General features: G+C 49.4%; 2 protein-coding genes across 2 annotated transcripts; one reads left to right on the forward strand and one right to left on the reverse strand.

Annotated features, from left to right (window-relative positions):
• The first annotated feature begins 1,053 nt into the window (after window positions 1-1,053).
• LOC133276741 (centrosomal protein of 41 kDa-like) lies at window positions 1,054-13,339 on the forward strand. Its single transcript, XM_061467878.1, has 11 exons — window positions 1,054-1,086; window positions 1,548-1,635; window positions 2,591-2,638; window positions 7,573-7,634; window positions 8,742-8,811; window positions 9,259-9,400; window positions 10,424-10,575; window positions 10,886-10,953; window positions 11,727-11,841; window positions 12,036-12,251; window positions 13,143-13,339. The coding sequence occupies exons 1-11, from the start codon at window positions 1,054-1,056 to the stop codon at window positions 13,289-13,291; spliced, it is 1,143 nt and encodes a 380-aa protein (XP_061323862.1). The 3' UTR covers window positions 13,292-13,339.
• Window positions 13,340-16,371: 3,032 nt separating this feature from the next.
• LOC133276768 (carboxypeptidase A1-like) lies at window positions 16,372-19,433 on the reverse strand. The gene is made up of 11 exons (XM_061467914.1): window positions 19,276-19,433; window positions 19,008-19,089; window positions 18,661-18,795; window positions 18,479-18,580; window positions 18,257-18,358; window positions 18,063-18,164; window positions 17,809-17,919; window positions 17,544-17,634; window positions 17,042-17,241; window positions 16,766-16,850; window positions 16,372-16,635 (listed from the first exon to the last, which is right to left on the reverse strand). Exons 1-11 carry the CDS (start codon window positions 19,338-19,340, stop codon window positions 16,448-16,450), a joined length of 1,263 nt encoding a protein of 420 aa, XP_061323898.1. The 5' UTR covers window positions 19,341-19,433; the 3' UTR covers window positions 16,372-16,447.
• Between the last annotated feature and the right edge of the window lie 600 nt (window positions 19,434-20,033).

Raw genomic sequence — 20,033 nt, forward strand, 5'->3', positions numbered from 1 at the left:
AGAGGACCTCCAGGAGAGGAGAGCTGGGGATAGCCCAGGGGGCGGGATGTGAAGGTACACGGTGAGGAGGGGCATAGTCAGCAGCCCCACCTGCACCCACCACTCCTTCATCCCGTGGGAATGAGGCACCACTCCATAGGGATCTGTCCCATTAACTCTCGTATCCCCATAACCCAATCCAAAACCCCCAAGAGACAGGTCCATGACATCAAAGGGTCTCAAGGTTAAGGTATGAGGGGTGGTGTGGGCCCCAATTGGGGTCTAATGGATGGATGTGGTCCCCATTTGGGGTCTGAGGGGGAATGGAGCTGCATAGGGGGCCTGAGGGGGGACATGGGTCCCCCAGTGCATGTCTAAAAGGGGATAGGCACCCCATTGAGGGGCTGAGGGGGACATGGACCCCGTTGGGTTCATTGGGAGGGCTGAGGCTCTGTGGCCCCATTGAGGGTCTGAGGGGAATGTGGACCCTATTACAGGTGACACGTGCCCCATTGATGGTCTAAGGGGACACGGACCCCATTGGGGTGCTGGGACTGTGAGGCCCCCTTGAGGGTCTAAGGCTCAAAGCCCCGCCCCCGAATAAGCCCCGCCCGTAGCCCACAAGGCCCCGCCCCTCGAACAAGCCTACCCCCCCCCCCCCCCAGGTGTCATGTGCTCATCTCAGACCACGCCTCCTCCCTCCCTGCCGTGCTCCCCCTCCTCGGAGGGGTGTCAGGTCCCGCCCACCGCGGAGGCCCCGCCCGCCTGTGGGCGTGTCCTCGATGCGGTGAGGGGAGCCCCGCGCGCGCGCCGCCACGGCTCTCCGGGGGCAGGGCCAACGGCCCGCACCGCGCATGCGCCGCTCCACCCATCTCTCCGCCTCAGCGCTTAGAAGCCGTTGCCCGGCGACGCTTGAGGCTTACCTCAACCCGCTCCCCCTCAACCGCTCGGCGTCCCTTCTGCGGCTTCTGATTGGCCGCGGGGAGAGAGGCGAGGCCAATCAAAGCGGGCGTAGTTGAAGGGTTGGACGTCAGAATCTGGAGGGCGGTTGGGTAAGCGGGTACCGGCGGGACGATGTCGAGCAGGAGGAGCGTTGGGGATCCTGAGGTGGGTGCTGGGATCCTCTCTTCAGCCTCGCTTTCCCTTCACCGGCACCCTTGCAGCGGGGACTGTGGTGGGTTGCTGGAGGCCGGGCCCCTGCCCTGAGGGGATGTGAGGGGTAACGGGAGGGTTGGCGGGGGGGTGTCGGCAGCTTGCAGAGGTGTGAGTGGGGATGGGGGGGTTTATGGGGTTAGAGCCGGGTGAGCTGTGGTGGAGAGAGGAAGGGAAATGGGCTAGTGGAAGTTGTCCCTACCCAAGGTAGGGGTTGGAGCTGGGTGAGCTTTAAGGTCTCTTCCAACCTAAACCGGTCCATGATTCTATGATTCTGAGAGCAGGGGATGTCTGAGAGGTTGCTTGTGGTCTTGCTCCTCTTTTTACTGTCTCTTAGACCTTTTCAGATTGCTTTTCCTGTTAATGGGAGAGGTTTTTTGTCTTTAAAACAAATAATAGCTGTATATTGACTTCCTTGTGTATTTTCTTTTGTAAACCAGTATTTAACCAGGCGCATCCCTCAGAATCCCAAATACCAACATATAAAAACCCGTCTCAATACTGGTAAGTGAAGCTGATGCTAGTGAGTGACGTTGTAGTGTAACAACACCAAATGTGGATGTAGGAGCATAGAAAAATATGCTGATTGTCTTCTGACTCTGTCCTGAGCTGCTTTACCCCACATACCAGCTATATCAGAACTCGCATCCTGATTATGATGTGTTACAGCTTAGAAACTTGGGCTCTGCAGTGACAGTTCCCATGGAAATTGCTGGCCTTGGAGTTTATTATTCTTATATTAGTTAATATCTTGACAATGGTGTAAGTCAAGATGGTTGTTTGGGGGGTGTCTTCAGGGAATGGCCAGGTTGGACGGGGCTTGGAGCAACCTGCTCCGGTGGAAGGTGTCCCTGCCAATGGCAGGGGGTTGGAATTGGAGGAGCTTTAAGGTCCCTCTCAACCCAAACCATTCCATGATACTTCTGCCCCCCCCTTGCTGGAAATCCTATAAAATGCACTCAGGTACATCTGTAGAACTGAAGCAGCACTGTAGGTATGTGTAGAAGATTTGAGCTCCTCCTGGTGTGGAGCATCTCTAGTGACTTTCACCTGGGCTTTAACCTAAGGGCCACCTCCTGTTCCCTGGGGTTCAGCAGGTCCTTTGACTTTGCTATTTAGTTTGGCTTTTCTTTGTGAGAGAAAATTTCTAGGAGGACAATTATGCTCTTGTTTATGGCTGCCTTGTGTTCTCATGGTGAAAGAGGATCTGCAGCAACGTCTGTTGTCATAGGCTGATCTTCTTATTTAAAAAATCCAAATTTAAGACTTAAAAGCCCTGAAGAAAAGCACTAATAAAATAAATCAAACTGATCCCTTCCCCCCCCCTTCTTTTCCCCCCATTTTCCCACCCGTCCTTCTTTTTCCCTTATTTTTTTCCCTCTTCTGCTTTTCCTCCATATTCCCCCCCTCCCTTTTCATCTTTTTCTCTTTATTTTTCCCCATTTCCCTCTTTTTACAGGGCACAGTTTGACAAAATACACTGAGAAGTTGGCAAAAGTCAAAAGAAGTGAGTGTCTGAGAGGAGCAGAATGTAACTGGTGGGTTAGTTCCAAACAGGAAGAGCATCAAGGAGCAGGGATTGAATCCTGGGCCCTCTATTTGCTTGGAAATCTCTACTCCGTTGATTCCCACAGCCATTTACAGGAAGGAATAGCAGAAACATGCAGCAGTACGATACAAAGATGCTTCTGCCTTGATTTTTGGATGCTTTCTGCTTTGTCTTGTGCCTTATTTCTCTGTCTCTCTTACTGCTTGACAGATATAACTTAAGAAACCAGGCAGGCAGTTCTAGGAGTCTTTCCAGATCCTTCTTAGTGCAACGTCTTGCTATTGAATGGAAACCAGATAGGAAGAAGTTTTCTGGACTGAGAAAACTAGACTAGATCCATCTGGAAGACTCAGACTGTGCTCCTGAGGCTTTAGTTTGCTTTTGGGTAACAAATTGAGATCTCTTACCTCTGTTGTTTTAACATGCTTGGATTTCTGTCAGAATACTCCAAGGTTCTGCTTATTCCTGTGTAACTCGTTGATTTTACCAGAGCCAAAGGCTGATGCTTGGAAGCCTCTGGCTTGTTTAGGCTGATGAAAACCTGACTGATTCTTATTTCACTCTCTTCTTCCACTGAAAACAGGCCTTTAAGAAAAACTCTTACTAAAAAGCAAAATTTTACTACTATTGTCCAGATTATTCTCTCACAGAGAGCCAAGAAAGCTCTTAAACCTAGAAAGCTGCATTTCTTTCTGTGGAAAACAAAACCCATCCCTGTTAATGAGGATTAATTTGATTTGGAACATTCAGGTTTAATTCTTGGACCCATTTATTCTGTCCCTCTGAGCTGGTGCTGTTCGCATTAGAAGGCAGGTCACTAATCTGTCACATGAATATATCAGAGCTCAGCTTTTTGCAGAATGGTCCTTTGTTGCTGGCTTGTTTGTTGTTTTGCTGTAAGCACCACAGGTCTGTGGGGAGAATCAAAGGAGAAATGACTTTTCTATCCAAAATCCTGTGTTGCCTGGCTAAGATTTCAGTGCTTGGCACTGGCTTGCCATCACTTGTTCTCTGTGCTTCAGATCTTGTTGTATGGCTCTAGTTGGTTTTCAATCTCTGCTCTGGGTCTGATTTGGTTCCATGTAGGGCTTCTTTTGTTGAACCACAGCTCTGGAACCCAACAGAAACTTTCCCATTCTCTTTGGGCTGAATAGACACCTTCTGTTCCCAGGCAATTTGGAAACTTCTTCCCCTTGGTTTCTCATGAATAGATGACACCATTTGGACACAACTTTAAATACCCACTACAGGCAACTCTCTGTCTCTTGTGTAATGTGAGAGAGAGGAATTTAAACCTGTGGAATTAAAATGAAGAGAGCTGGAACCATGATGATTTGTTCCTTTTGGAGGATTGACTTGAGGAGAGGCACCGAGTCTTTTCCTTTCCGAAGCCCTGAGGAGCACATCCTTGATTCCACAATAATTCCAGCCCCAAAGCAGTTCACTGAAGGGAAGAATGTCAGAAAATTCCAGTGGATCTTCCAGGACAGAACTGGGTACATTGCGTTGCTTCTACAGGCAGGAGCAGCACTTCCTGCGACCTTCCTGATCACTGCTGGGATGTTCATGCAAAGCAGTCAAATTAGTTTGTTGTAATAACACCAGCTTTGGGCTGGTTTTCCTGTTGATAGGAATAATTTTGGGTGGTAAAGGTAAGATCTAGGTCATAAAGAGATAAATAATCCTCACTTGAGGTGGGCAGAAAGCATCCAGCAGCTGTTTTGTGTGAGCACTGTGATAGTTTGGTCAGTATTCATAGGCATCCAGCTCTTCATAAACTTTCTGCTTTTCTTTATCCTTGTAAGTTAAGTTGATTTCTTGCTCGTCACATGACTGAAGGGCTCTTTTTGCCCATGGCTGGGGTGGTTTAACCGTATGGACATGGGCTACATGTGGGTTTTGTGTCCAGCAGAGGAAATGGGCTGAATTATTGCTGGTATTTTCCTGTTAAAGTGAGACTTTAGCAACCTGAACCTGAGGCTTGAAGCCAAGTTCATTTTGAAGTGCATGGATGTTCTGAAATCTAGTTTATGCATAGGTCTTGTACTTGATTCAGCCCCATAGTTTGAAATGTATAGCGCACCCTGCAGTGCGCAGGGATGTTTTGGATGGGCTTCTTTTCCTTAGGTAAGCTGTTGAGTAGCAAGTAGGCACTTGCTTTGCTGCCTGATAAACATTGTATAGCATAAAATGTTGAATTTAGGAGCTCTGCTTGGTCTGAACACTGAAAAGCACTTGGTCTGCCTCTTCAGGAAGCACATTTAAGAAGGAAGGGATAAGAATAAGACCAAACCAGAGATTAAAACTCGCAATTTCTCTTTTTTTTTGTCTCTGTTTTGCTCTTATAAGGTTCCTTAGGTTGTGTATGGGGGGAATCTTGTCCAAGCATTGTCACCACTTGTATTGAGAAGAGATCTCAGCCTCCAGCATTCATGTGGCTCCTTCTCTAAACACATGTCATCTTGAGCATTTCCCTAAGCTAATCTGGCAGTAATTTTTGGTGTAGTGGATTCAGGTGTATGGATTTGAGACCTTCCTCCCCCTTTCTCCACCTTGCTTAAGCTAATGGAGCATTCAGCAGATGGTTATAGAGGATTTAAAATTGCTTAACTGGCTGGATTTGCTGAAGGTCCTGTTCTCTGTTGTTAAAGTCTGTTCTCTGTTATCTCTCTTAGCTGAAGAGAGACCACTTTGCAATCTCCTCCAACAGTTAGAAACATGCAAAGGATTTTTCTTTATTAAATATAAAAATCTCTTTACTTCAGAGCTGGAGCTTCATAAGGGAGGAAGAGGAGGAAAAGAGAGAGTTTAGATTCCTTAGTGTGGCTTCAAGAGCTTCATGCAGAGCTCTGTTAGAGCTGCAGTGCCTGACACAGGAGGAATTTTGTACATCTTTGCCTTTCCCTGCCAGTGCAGTACTGACCTTTCTTATTTTCCCTCACTTTTCTTTCGTATCTTCTTTGTAGCTGTAAATTTCCCAAAGGACAAGGCTTCTATTACTTCCCATGGGAGGCTTTTTTATATCAAGATGTTCCTACAGATACTAGTCTTTGCTTCTGTTTCCTCCTACATAAACCCTTTTGTTTCCCATTAGAAGGCTCTTCTCTCCCTTGTGTTTACACATCTCAAGTATCTGTCTGCAGTCTGCCTCTTGTCATTGCTTCGTTAGGGCTGTTAATCTCGGCTCTGGTTGTCTGTCAGTCATTCCAGCAGCTGTCTGGCTTTCCTTGCTACCTCAGCTTTGTCTTCAGGCTTAAGATTAAATTAGTCCAGTTTTTCTGTAGCAATTGTGTCAGCTTTGAGCTGGTATCCACACTGAGCTGCTGCTTTCTGCGTGAAAGAAATTCTTTCATTTATCTCTCCCTCTAGATATCCATATCAGGGAATTGTAGGGATTGGAATTTGACAGCTAAAAGTAAGAAAACCTGGAGCATCTGAAGATTAAATATGCATGTTTAGCTTAGTACCTGACAAGACAGAGTCTGACATAAGATGTCCTTGTGCTCTGATCCTCCTGTAACTTGCACAAAGTAAAAGTTCAATCCAATATCTAAAGGGGCTGCAGGAAACCTGGACAGGGGCTTTGGACCAGGGCCTGTATGGACAGGCCAAAGGAATGGCTTTGATACCGGGAAATAAAGGGTTAACATTGTGCCTGCTTCCTTAAGCAGTCGCTGTGCTTAGTGAAGCAGAACCTTAGGAGTCAAAGTTGCTAGAAAGGTGAATTGTAGGAGTTGCAGCTGCTAGGCAGAATTGTAGTAGGTAAGATTCATAGCTTAATGTTTAAGACATTCTTGTTCAAATAGTATCTTTAGAAAGAAAAGGAACAAAAGATAACCAGAGTAACAAAATTGGCAAACTTGACAAGTTTCTGCTTTAAGATACATAAAACCAGCTTGTACCAAACCTGAAGTCTGGACAGGAGCCGAAACCCTATTGAGTCTGCGTGAAAGCAAGAGGTTGCTCGCAGTGATGAAGAGGAACTACAGGCCTTCATCCCCACGACCCCCTAATGACCACCACCAGGAGGCCCTGCGCAGGCGCATCAATGGGACGAATGCCAGAAAACTAATTATAATACTAGACGGGAATAGGTTTTGCATATGTATTAGGCGTGAAGCAATCTCATGTTTAGGTAATCATTATATGTGATGTAAATGCACTGAGTGGCAAAGGAGGGTGTGCATGCTTTTGGAGGAGTAGCCCCCATGCGCCTCAGCTGAATAAAGCATACCTACTTTACAACTCTAACGAGTTGTGGAGTCAATCCGTGTATCAGCTTTAACCTGCCAGAGGGGAGACTGAGATGAGCTCTTAGGTAGAAGCTCTTCCCTGTGAGGGTGCTGAGGCGCTGGCACAGGGTGCCCAGAGAAGCTGTGGCTGCCCCATCCCTGGCAGTGTTCAAGGCCAGGTTGGACACAGGGGCTTGGAGCAAGCTGCTCTAGTGGAAGGTGTCCCTGCCTGTGTTAGGGGTTGGAACTGGAGGAGCTTTAAGCTCCCTTCCAACCCAAACCAGTCTGGGATTCTATGATTCCAGTAAACTTAATCTGGTTTAAGAGGCTTTGTGACATAGTGGGCTTCAAAGAACAGCAGACAAAGGTGCTAAATTCATGAAACTTTCTCCAGCAAGAAGAGAAAACACACAGTGATGCACACTTGACCCTAAAAGCAACTAAATCTGCCTTCTCCACTTTAACCATATCTGGACAAGATCTCTCTTTATAACTGGTATTACTTTTCACAAAGTCGTCAGGTTTTGGTGCCCCAAAATCCCGCTGCATTGGTGAAGAGAGTCTATGAGAATAGCTGGGACTCAGCCCATGAGCTGGTACAGCAAAAGGTGGGAATTAACTGAAAACTGACCTTGTTTTTCTTATGTTTTCTCTCTGAAGGTTACAGATATAGAAAGGATGAGCTGTTTAAAAGGCTGAGAGTGACCACTTTTGCCCAGTTGGTATGTATGGTTCCCTCTGTGGCCTCTGAAAGTTGTCATCTTTTAGGAGCAGCATTTTTTGTCTCTCTAAAACTTTCATGTTGTTATTTCCTGCAGTGTTTTAACTCGCTGTACCCTGTTCTCTCCCCAGTTACGTGGCCTTAGTAACTCCTGTACTGGCTTTGTCCTGCCCTTATAGATTGCCCTTAATACAAGGAAACCATTTAGGCCAATATTTTCAGAGTAGTAGAAATGGTTTTAGTTTCAAATTCAAGTTTTTGGTGACTCTATCTTTGAAATGTATTCCCTATTTTTTTTATGTCCCTTCACTTAAGAGGATTTTTAAGCCTCTTATAAGAAAAGAGGGCTACGTAAAGGAGGTTCAGATCTGATCTCCTCAAGCTTTATGTCACAGCCTGAAGCCCTCCCTACCAGGGGGTTTTGCTGCACATGATGGAAATGTTCTTGACTTCAAGGCTTTCTGTGTGTTTTTAAATCAAATGAATCCAAATATTAAAGGCTGGTAAATTTGATCTGTAAATGAAGAGCTGAGTGGTGCTTATGTGTTAGTTCACAAAACCTAATAAAAACTAGAAAAATACAAGCTCTCTTCTAAGGAGAGAATGTTAAAGTTGCAGATATTAAAGGACTGGGTTTAGCAGACTCCCATCTTCAGTTCCCCTGGATTAAGACCAGTCCTGTACCTCTCACTGGTGCAATGAACTGATTTACTATGAGAACATCCCAGGTCTTCTCTGTGGAATAATCCCATGTGTGATTTTAGCCAGTGCAGTGTATGCTCTGAAATGTTTTAGTGACTGAACTTGATAAGTTAGACAGCATTCTGGTATTTGATGTTACCTGTGTGGCACATGTGGCTTTTCTTTCCTCCAAAGTTGAGTGTTCTGGGGGTTTTCTTTGCTACAACTTCCACTTAATAAAAGGACAAACTTGCTGTACAAGCATCATATACACACCTATGTGTGACCTTGAAGTCCAGTAGAAGTTGCAATGAGTTAAATGCGTCTTGGCTTGAGGATTGTTTTTCCTTAAGCTGATCCCTGCTCTCTCGCAGTGACATCAGTGCATGTGTATCAAGGTATTGTTGCTCTCTTTTGTCTCCCGCAGGTCATCCAGGTTGCCTCTTTATCTGATGAAATCTTAGAAGTGACAAACGAGGAGATCCCCAAGCTGGAAGGTAACAGTATTTGTTGTAAGCACAAAGAGAGGGAGCTATAGATCACTGTCATGTGGTGAGCTGGGTCCTGACAGACAGAGTTAGCTATTCAGCAGGGGAAAAATAACTTCACTTTTGGCCTTCAGCCACTTCACTTTGTGGACAGCAACACTCCTAAACAAGAAAGGCTGCAAGTAAGAAAGTCCTCATGCTGCCAAGTTTATTGTAACTCAGTAGATATCATGCCTCAAGAACTACATATTCATTCTTCAAATTAGATCTTCAGCTCTTAAAAATCCTATGGCTCTTTATTATTAATATGAGGCTGTTAGTAAAACATCCTTATAAGAGGATGAAATAAGGCTGTCTTTGAGAGACACACTTTCTCCTAAGACTAGGAACTGGCTTAAAACCTGCTTGCTTATTTCCTACAGCATTTTAACTCTTTGCACCCTGTTCTCTCCCCAGATGGTGATTCTGCTGCTCCACATCCAGATGCTGAAGTCACAGAAGGGACAAATGGGAAAGGAAGCCCTGATAGGACACCCAGTCCAGTCCTGTTCCTAAACAATGCAGGGGCTGGGGTTTCCTATCGCTCCACACTGCAGAGGTGCCTGACAATAATACACCATTTCCTTCCTGTCATAGCAGATAATTCCTTTTATCCAGCTAGGTTTTTTTAATTGCTGTTAAATAGCTTTATATTGTATTTCTCATTAAAGCCTGAGTTTGGAGGTCTGGAAGTGTGAGCAAGAGAGGGCTTGGCAGATTTTCCTGTCTGAGCTAGGTTTGAGGCTGTAACCCAGCCCTCTGGCCACCTGAAATGGGTGACCAGGAAATGTATTTGTGGGATTTGATCCAGGTCCCTGGGTTGAAGAATCCACGTTATAAACTGCTCTGGTAAACTCAGTAATGTGCCTTGCTGACGATAACACATAGTTCCATGGTTAGAATAAAAGGCCAGTTTCCAAACCCACTACATCACTAATCAAGGTCAGAGGTACCAGAAAGACATTGTAAGAGGAAGCTTTGTCTGGGCTCTTCCCTTGCAAACGCTAACAGTTGAGATGCTCACCTGACAGACCTAGTGATCATGTATTCAAGCTGTCAATTTAGTGACCACTAAGGGCATCTGGAGGTTTCTCTTCATGTCCTGTACCCAGTGTAGTGGTGAAATGGGAAACCTCTGCATAGCACTGGTGCCTGACAGTTATTCAGTGTGTTTGACTTGCTGAGATCTTGGGTCTAGTGTAAGGTATCCCTGCCCATGGCAGGGGCTTGGAACTGGATGATCTTAAGGTCCTTTCCAACCCAAACCATTCTGTGATTCTATGATCTTGGTGTTGGCAGTTTCTTAAGTATCATTCTCCCTCGCTTTATGATGTAAACCACCAGTAACTGATTGATCCAGAAGAGTATGGCATTTCACATAGCAAGGCTGTACTCTGTTTCATATCATGACAAAAGCAGTCTCTTCTGATGTCCTGGAAAGTGTGAAATAGAGCCTCTCCATTTCCATGTGGTGTATGGTGGTACTGGGATGGCAATGGACTATTGGAACTGTGACTGGTGGCGAGGTATGGAAGCATTCAGAGTGAGAGCTGGTATCATAACCTCCTCTTTCCTCTTGCAGTGTGATAAGTGGTATTGGTGAACTGAGTATACAGGAGGACACTCCAAAGAAAGAAGAAACTGAGGCTAAAGACACACCTTATCCTGATTGCCCCTTCCTGCTTTTGGATGTACGAGACCGCGACGCATACAACCAATGTCATATTATTGGAGGTGAGGAGACTACAATCCCACAGCAGGCTCAGCTGGGATCATCCTGCTCCATCTCATATCCTGGCTGGCTTCATTTTAACCCCCAGGATGGGACATTCTTAAGTGCAGAATGCTCTCAGCACTCACCCAGTACACCCATCTTTCCTGGAAAGGGATAAGGGTGTGGAGCTGATGCTGATCCCTTATTCAGTGGATTTCCGTGTCTGCTGAACCTCAACAAGTCATTGTCACTTGTACTGCAGGTTGTGTGATGGTTGATGTTCGGCTGCTGTATGATTTTTCTCTCTTTGTCTTTTAATCTCTTCTGCAGCTTATTCCTACCCTATTGCAATGCTGTCTAGAGCCATGAATCCATACTCAAATAGTATTCTGGAATATGTATCCTTTACATATGAAGAGCTGACCTAAAACAAATAAGGGGGGGGGGGGGATGTTGGGGGAGGCTTTCAAGACCAGTTGGGGCTGTAGCAGTTGCTGTCACTGGGACAATGCTCAACAAAATCCAGGGATTTCAAAAGGAAGATGGGAGAGGAGGTCCTTTATGCTGACTGTGTTTACTTCGTGAGGCTCTGCTGCCACCATCAGATGCCAGATTCTAGTTCCTCAAGGCTGTAACACCTCTTGACTCCCGTGGGAGCTGCCTGAATTTGGCATTTCATGGGGTTTTGGCTGCTGGAAGGCAAAGCCATACTTGGGCTCCCACCCCTGCAGTTGGTCCACATTCATCAAATCTTTTGGCTTCTTCTCAGCACATTGATGGGGATTGGCTTTTCTTTGAGGTTAGAAAGAGGATTATCAGGCAGGATTAGGCTGATAATTGTTCTCTTGAGAGGGCTGCAGGGGAGAGGGGAGGTTGTAAATGAAGGTGCTTCATGCTCTTGCCTGTTACTAACCAGTGTTAGAACAGTGGTGGACACTTGCTGCAGGGGCTGCACTCCTGTGGGGATTAGGCTGTGTCCTTTGTGTCTGTCAAGCCTCATCACCCAGAAATCAGATTTAAATCACAGATGCAGGGAAGACTTGATTTAAATACTGATACTTGCAGATCAAGCGGGGATTCTCTCAGTCTCCAGTCCCATTTGTCTCCTTTTTCTCTAAAAGGGTATTAAGAGTTATGTGAAGTTTCCAAATGAATCCTTAACTCTTAGCAGAAAAATGCCCATGGGAAGATGATAATTCTGTATGACAATGATGAGAGATTAGCCAGCCAGGCCGCAACATCTATGTGTGAGAGGGGCTTTGAGAACGTCTTCTTGTTATCTGGAGGTAAGTGGGGATGGGCAGGACCCCTTGAGACCTCAGGAGGGTGGATCAAGAGCAGAGAGCATGGCTTTGTGTGAGCTGGAACTTGGCAAGAGCTGGATATTCAGCTCTGCCAAGTGTTTTACTTGGCACTGGTCCACTCACTGATCCCATCCTAGCTGGTGGTCACTGGTAACATGTGACATGTCCATCTGCAGGTCTAAAGGTCCTAGCACAGAAGATCCCAGAAGGACTCATCACAGGCTCGCTCCCTGCATGTTGCCGCATAACACCTCCCTCTGGATCTGCCCAGAAGAAGACCTCTCTGCAGGTGCCATTCACACCAGCTGAGAATAGATGGAGATTTTCTGAAGATAATCTACAGAAGATTAAATACTACCTTGAAGAGGAGCACATTCCTTCAGACACTACCAGTAAGAGTCCGGAACAAACGCTGCAGCCCCTTGCTGTAGCTCTTGAGCCTGCCCTGCAGCACTTTCTCTGTCATAATCTTCCCATGAGAGAGCTGGGAGAGGAGTTTGATTTCTAAACAGACTGAGAGGATCCACTAAAACCTGTGCTATGCCAATCCCAGAGGATTTAAATCTTGCATAGCTACACAGTGGTAAAATTCTGGGACTGCTGGGGGTTGGCATATGCCATTTTACCCACTACATTTAAATGTCTTTAGGTTTAACTGGTGATTAATAGGGTCTTCAGGTGCTTAGGCCTCCGTAGTTAGATAGAAACTCTGCCCAAACCCTGCACTGAATTATCCATGGGTCTGTATGTTTACAGGGACAGCTGGAGAGGCAGCAAGGGACAGCAGATCATAGAATCCCAGCCTGATCTGGGTTGGAAGGGACCTTAAAGATCATTCGCTTCCAACCCCCTGCCATGGGCAGGGACACCTTCCACTAGAGCAGCTTGCTCCAAGCCCCTGTGTCCAACCTGGCCTTGAACACTGCCAGGGATGGGGCAGCCCCAGCTTCTCTGGGCACCCTGTGCCAGCGCCTCAGCACCCTCGCAGGCAAGAACTTCTTCCTTATCTCCAATCTGAACTTCCCCTGTTTCAGTTTGAACCTGTTGCCCCTTGTCCTATTACTCCAGTCCCTGATGAAGAGTCCCTGTCCAGCATCCTTGTAGCCCCCTTCAGACACTGGAGGCTGCTCTGAGGTCTCCACGCAGCTTCTGTTCTCTAGGCTGAACAGCCCTCATGTTCTCAGCCTGTCTGCATATGGGAGGTGCTCATCCATCATTTGTGTGTCCTTGTGCTCCATCCCACACTCAGCTCCTGACCTTTGGGTTGTTTCTTTTCCCCACAGGCCATTTTAGCAGTGGCTCTTCAGGATGCAGCTTCAAGGCAACAGCCATGAGGAGCAGCCCCAGTCTCCCCAGCACTGCTGGCAGTGGGGGAGTCCTCAGTGCCCACTCGTTCGGCAGGAACAGCGTCCAGAACAGGCCATGGAAATAAGCAGCAGTGTCTTATGCCACTGAATAAATCTGGAAGCAAGAGCTGGTAAAGTCCTGATTTTGCTGTGGGAGACTGATCCAAAACCCACAACTGCTCAGGGCTGTGTGAAAACCTCCTTCTGCCATGGGCAGACCAAACTAGCCTGAGGAATTTGAGATTCTCCAGATCCAGAACTGAATGTACTTTCTGGTTGTCTTGATGGGTTTGTATGCTTTGGGGCTTCTTGACTTGATGTTCTTTGGAGGATTGTCGTGGTTTAAACCCAGTCAGGTAATTCGTTCGCTCACTTCCCCCCCTTTCTTGCCCTCCCCCTGCTCTCGGAGGGACGGAGAGGAGAATCAAAAGAATGCAACTCCCACGGGTTGAGATAAGAACAGTTTAGTAACTAAGGTATAACACAAATCACTACTGCTACCACCAATGATAATAATGATAAAGGAAATAACAAGGGAACAGAATACAACACCTCACCACCCGCTGACCGATAACTCGCCCCCCAAGCCCCACCAAGCTCCGACCGATACCTCCTCCAACCCTGCAGTCTCCCGGCCCTCCCGGCTAACTCCCAGTTACATCCTGGGCATGACGTGCTGTGGTATGGAATACCTCTTTGGTCAGTTTGGGTCAGGTGTGATTTGTGTTATACCTTAGTTACTAAACTGTTCTTATCTCAACCCGTGGGAGTTGCATTCTTTTGATTCTCCTCTCCGTCCCTCCGAGAGCAGGGGGAGGGCAAGAAAGGGGGGGAAGTGAGCGAACGAATTACCTGACTGGGTTTAAACCACGACAATCCTCCAAAGAACATCAAGTCAAGAAGCCCCAAAGCATACAAACCCATCAAGACAACCAGAAAGTACATTCAGTTCTGGATCTGGAGAATCTCAAATTCCTCAGGCTAGTTTGGTCTGCCCAGACAAGACCCAAACCTGACTCTGCTTAACTTTTGAGATCAGACAAAATGGTTGTGGGTAGAACACAGCCTGTGTGTGTGCCAACATGCTGATCCCCATCACAATCAGCAGGCAGGTCCCAAGGATACCCAAAGGCCATTCAGAGCCTCCAGAACTCTCACACGATGCTGCTGTACTTGTCACTGGGGCTGGTGTAGCTGCTGTGCTTGCCGGCTCTCCCACCACCGGCTTCTCTTTTCCTGAGTCCAGCTCTTCCTCCTCTGCCTTGCTGGGAAATGCTGCGTGGTCTCCTGCATCCTCCTGGGGCTCGGCGGGTGGCTGCCGGGGAATGCTCTCGGCCGTCGCGGGGCTGGGCTCCTCCGCGGGGCTCGGCTCCTCCGCGGGGCTCGGCTCCTCCGCGGGGCTCGGCTCCTCCGCGGGGCTCGGCTCCTCCGCGGGGCTCGGCTCCTCCGCGGGGCTCGGCTCCTCCGCGGGGCTCGGCTCCTCCGCCGCCTTCTCCCGCTGCTCGGCAGCCGCTTCCTTCTGCTCCTCGACCGCCCCGACCTCCTCCACCGGCAGCCGTCCCCTGGCGGCCTCCGGCCCCGCTCCCGCCGCCGCTTGGTCCCCGGGGCCGCTCTCCCGGGCCGTTTCAGCAGCCGCCGGCTCCCGGGGCCGCTCCCCCTCAGCTCCCCGCAGCCTCACGAAGATGGAGAGTAGGGTGAGGGCCAGGACGGTGAAGAGCAGCCGGACGGCCAGGTACAAGTCCACGGCCACGTCCGTCCCGCCCTGCTGCTGGAGCCCACCCGTATTACAAGCCATTGCTATAAAGCACAGTGAGACAAGAACCTTAGCCCAGGCCCCACACTTGATAAACACTAACACAGCAAATACCGGCTCTACGTAAGTTACAACGGTCTGAAGCTGTGAGATCAAGAAGAACAACTCTGATACCCAATAAATCAGCATTGTGACGAATGACTATTAATCCGGTCAGATCTGTCATTATCTCAACCCTTCGTGCCCCACGTTGGGCGCCAAAAAGAACTGTCGTGGTTTAAACCCAGTCAGGTAATTCGTTCGCTCACTTCCCCCCCTTTCTTGCCCTCCCCCTGCTCTCGGAGGGACGGAGAGGAGAATCAAAAGAATGCAACTCCCACGGGTTGAGATAAGAACAGTTTAGTAACTAAGGTATAACACAAATCACTGCTGCTACCATCAATGATAATAATGATAAAGGAAATAACAAGGGAACAGAATACAACACCTCACCACCCGCTGACCGATAACTCGCCCCCCAAGCCCGACCAAGCTCCGACCGATACCTCCTCCAACCCTGCAGTCTCCCAGCCCTTCCGGCTAACTCCCAGTTACCTCCTGGGCATGACGTGCTGTGGTATGGAATACCTCTTTGGTCAGTTTGGGTCAGGTGTCCTGTCTCTGCTTCCTCCCAGCTTCCCCTCCTCCCTGGCAAAGCATGAGGCTCACAAAGTCCTTGGCCAAACCAAAACATCTCTATCAGCTCTGTTCCCGAGCTGAAAGTCAAAACACTGCACTGCACCAGCTACCAAGGAGGAGAAACATGACTGCTACTGCTGAACCCAGGACAAGGATGAAGTCAAACTCTAGGAGTTTTAATTGTAATTTAGGTTTTATTAAATTAAACACCTTGTGGTTGAGTGCTTCTTTCAATTTGAGAGCTATCAGAGAGCCTGGAGTGGTGCCTATGGAAGCTGGGAGTCAGCAGGGGCTTGGCTCTCCCTCCCCTAAGGATCACAGCAGGCGAGGAGGGACCTTTCTGCCACAAATTGATGTTCAACCACACAAAGACACAGAATCCATCACGTCCTAGGTCTCTGCTTGCCCAGTAAGTGTCAAACTGAATATCTTCCCCTTCCAGAAGCAGAGGGCACCTTCCTTTCTCTTGTGTCCCACTGTTTCCATGCCAGGCTTTAAGGCCAGGTTGGACAGAGCCTTGGGGCATGGCCTAGTGTGACGTCCCTGCTTATGGCAGGGGTTGGAACTGAGTGATCTTAAGGTCCTTTCCAACCCAAACCATTCTACATTTCTATGCCCATTTAATCCCCCTTTTGGGCCAGCACACTACTCATGTTGGCTGATTAGCACCAAGCTGGTCTCCAGAAGGGCTTTTTACCATGATCAGGGAAAACAGAAACGAAGGAAAGGCATTGCTCATCCTTCTTTACATTGATTTATTGCATTTTCCCCCCTCCAGCTCATTCCATCACCACTCAGGACCTGCTCCTGCTTAGTAGGGATGATCCAGCGTGTACTGCATGATGACCTTCAGTGCCAGCCACGTCTCCTGGGCCGTTGGGATGATTTGGCTGGCAGGGAGCAGGAATCCATAGCGCCCTGTGTCCCGCAGCTCGAAGGTGAAGGAGTATTTAATGCCCTGGCTGTATGTCCAGTCAACAGTAGATCCACTGGCTTGATCTGGGTGGAGAAACAACAGGAGGACACTGCTGGACAGGTATTTCATGGGATCTTCTGTCTAAGCTGAGGTGTGAGTGATGATTTGGGTTTATTATGGGAGAATCACTGCTGTCCCCTCCCCGTTACTTACAGATGGTGGTGTAGATGCTGCCATACTTGTAGCTAGTGCCATACAGAGAAGACAGAGCTGCAACTGCCTTCTCGGATATCTCATGCTAGGAATACACAGAAGGGAGAAAGATGAGCCAAAGAAAGGGTAACTGTGTGGGATACAACCTGCAGGAGAGGCTTTTCCTCATGCCACAGGCAAAAAGGATGTCAAAGCTCAATAGGTGAGTTCCTCCTAGGAGGAAAAGAGCAGCTTCACATCATCCCAGCCCCCTTCTGCCCCCCACATCAGCCCTACCAGTTCCTCGTGGTCAGGCGCTGGGGTGTTGGTGTAGCCATAGGGGTAGAGCAGGAGCTGGGAGTAGCTGTGGATGGAGATGAAAGCCTTGATGTTCCCGTGGTTGTTCACAAAGTCCACGATGGCCCTCACCTCGGGCTCCGAGTTGGCGTAGGGTCCGTGGTATGTCTCTGAGCAGGGGTTCCTGCTGGCCCCAGCCTCTGTGGAGCAGAGGACAGGGAGCACAGGGTAAGTGAGTGGCAGCTGGGCAAAGGGTCTTTTCCATTTCCAAGCTTCTCCCACCCCTCAGCCAGCAAGGAACACTCTGGGGCTCCTCCTGGATAACTCTATGATGACTTTCAGTAGTGATCCCCATCAACACCCTGGTGCAGCCCAAACTCTCATCTGCCACAAACCAAATCACATCTTTTCTCCAGGGGCCATCTCTGGATCTTTCTGAGCCAGAGAAGGCCTCAAAGCTTCCACCTTGATGGTGGAACCTAATAAGTGGGAGGGCTCTGACCTCCAAACCCTGCGTTCCAGTTGCGGTTGGGGTCCACACCAACACAAAGGGAACCCGAGTTCCTGGACCTGGTCTTGCGCCACATGCGGTTCTGGAATGGCAGAGACATCTCAGCTGGGGGCCGGGGCTGCAGCTCCACCAGCACTGAGAGAATGGGGAGGATAATGGGTTGTGGTGGTCCCCTTCCATCCCATGGAAACGTGGACAAGGAGGTTTTGATGTGCAGCAGCCCCATCCAGCATGGCTGTAGGGGCCAGGGCAGTACCTGTGTGTGGGTGTAGACAAAGCCATCGGGGTTGGTGACGATCTCCAGGAAGATGTCCAACTGGTTCAGGACGGAGGCCAGACCCTCATCATTCTCATGATCCTGGACAATCTAGAGAGTGGATGGTGGTTTATGGTCCCCATTGCTCCCAGAGCACCATCCTCTCTATGGGGTTAGCCCTCTGGCACCCATAGTTGGCTGCAGGACCTTGTGGCCCATTGGGGACCTCAGCCATGTCCTGGGGGTGTCTGTACCTTCTTGGCAAACCAGACCCCGCTGGCCTGTGTCACCCACTCCCGGGAGTGGATGCCGGTGTCAATCCAGATGGCTGGGCGGTTTGTGCCCCCTCTGCTGAACTGGAAGAGCAGAAAAGGGGGGGTGGGGAATGTTGGCTTTGTCCCTGGCCCCATTGCCCCCTCGGGTCACCCCATGGACTCCAAGCCCTCACCCTGAGCACATAGAGGGGACGGTCCTCTGTTGACCGGCCGATCTCAAGCTTGCTGACCAGGTTGGGGTTCTCAGCCACCAGCAGGTCCATGAAGGCATAGATCTGCAGGAGAACAATGTGGGGGTCACAGCCAGCTCCCCACCTGCTGCACATGGAGCAAAGAGCAACCGCAGAATGTGGGGTTTTTACCCCCAAAATGCCCCAAATCTTGTGCTTTCTCACCTCATCCAGGGTATGGTAAGCAGCAAAGTTGAAGCTGTCAGTGGAGAGCATCAGTTGGCGGGGGCGATGGAGCATCTCCATCTGCTCGTGTTCCACCAGTGCCTGGGAGACAGGGGACAGGATGAGACCTTGTCCCACATCAAGACCCACATCTTCCTTGCCTCCCCTCCGCCAGCACTGACCTGTACGTCCTTGATCATGACAGAGTAGGAGATGTCGTTGTCCTCGAGGTGCTCTTTGACAGGCTGGAGACTGGGCAGGGGTACACGGATGTCCACGGGGTGCCCGGGGCCACGAGGTGCCAGCCAGAAGTCCAGCTATAGGGGGAGGGAAAGAGATGGGGGGGTCAGATCCCACCTCGGGCTGCCCCACAAGCACCAGCTTCTGTCTTACTTTTCACCATTTGGTCACCATCACCCCACATCCAGCACCCCCAGCCCTGCTCTACAGAGTGGTTTCGGGGTGCAAAACAAGGAACTTGGGGGTCTTAAGGGTGTCCCTAAGACCCCCGCTGCCATTGCACCCATACCTGCAGCTCCTCCACATCCTGCAGCTCATGCACCTTCTGCAGCTCCTCCTCAGTGGTGGGGATGATGCGCAGCACTTGGTGCCTGTGGGATCAGTGGGCCACCGCCATGGGTCCAGCCTAACCACCTCCCAACCATCCCACCACACTGGGGTTTGCTCTGAGCCTCTTCCCAGGAGTATTTGTGCCCCTTTGGAGCTGAACCAGCTCCTTCTGCCCCAACTGGTGCCACCATCCCCATCCCAGCCTCCCCTCTCCACCCAGATCCTACCCAGTAAATGTCTCAGTGCTGGTGGCCACTGCCACTAGGGCAGCCAGGAGCACGAGGACCTTCATTGTCAGCCTGAAGAGCCTCTCCCGTGTCCCAGCAGCACCACAGAGCTCTTAAATCCCATGGGAATGGTGGCCCCACCCCGGCCCCACCAGCTGTCCCCTTTCCCAGGGCAAGGGAAACCTCCCCTTCCCAGGGAAGGTTCTGGCTGGCACCAGACAAGGTCGGGCACTGCAGCACCATTGTTCCCTCCTCCACAGCATTCCCAGTGCCAGCCAGATCTGTTCTGTGAAGTGGGTGAGTCACCCATAGGCAGGGTTGAGAGATGGGGAGGTGCCAGAATCCCACCCCACTGGCTGCAGCACATGGCACTAGGGTGAAAAAGGGTAAATTTGGGTTGAGAAAGTGCAAAATGCAAGTTTTTGTGCAGAGGACTCGGTGCCCTCGATGCCTAAACCATGGTTGTGGTGGTGGCAGCAGCAGAATTGGTTTGAAGCCCAGCACAGGACAGAGATCAGAGTGAGTGATGGGCATCCCAGGTGCCTCAAAGCACTTTGGCCCCACCTATGGCGCTGAGGGTGCCCAAAGTCCCTCCTTGCAGCCCCCAGGGAAAGGATAATGGAGCAGTGCTGCCCAAAACCCCACAAATTTGGGTTTGGCAGCCCCAAAACCACTCATCTCCTCCCAGGTTCTTCAGGGCTGTTGGCTCCAATGGATGGGACATGTATGGCCAAAGTCACGAGGAGGGAAACAACTGT

The sequence above is a fragment of the Pezoporus flaviventris genome, unplaced genomic scaffold (genome assembly GCF_033815535.1).
Source record: "Pezoporus flaviventris isolate CSIRO_AGI_PZ_B2104156 unplaced genomic scaffold, CSIRO_AGI_Pfla_v1 ptg000046l, whole genome shotgun sequence".
Lineage (NCBI taxonomy): Eukaryota > Metazoa > Chordata > Aves > Psittaciformes > Psittacidae > Pezoporus > Pezoporus flaviventris.

Coding starts and splice junctions, on each gene's coding strand:
- LOC133276741 (XM_061467878.1), top strand. CDS start 1,054: ATGTCGAGCAGGAGGAGCGTTGGGGATCCTGAG. Junction 2,639..7,572: donor GTTGGCAAAAGTCAAAAGAA/GTGAGTGTCTGA, acceptor TTCTCTCTGAAG/GTTACAGATATAGAAAGGAT. Junction 10,954..11,726: donor CAAATAGTATTCTGGAATAT/GTATCCTTTACA, acceptor AACTCTTAGCAG/AAAAATGCCCATGGGAAGAT.
- LOC133276768 (XM_061467914.1), bottom strand. CDS start 19,340: ATGAAGGTCCTCGTGCTCCTGGCTGCCCTAGTGGCAGTGGCCACCAGC. Junction 19,090..19,275: donor AGCACTGAGACATTTACTGG/GTAGGATCTGGG, acceptor CTGATCCCACAG/GCACCAAGTGCTGCGCATCA. Junction 18,796..19,007: donor AGGATGTGGAGGAGCTGCAG/GTATGGGTGCAA, acceptor CTCCCCCTATAG/CTGGACTTCTGGCTGGCACC.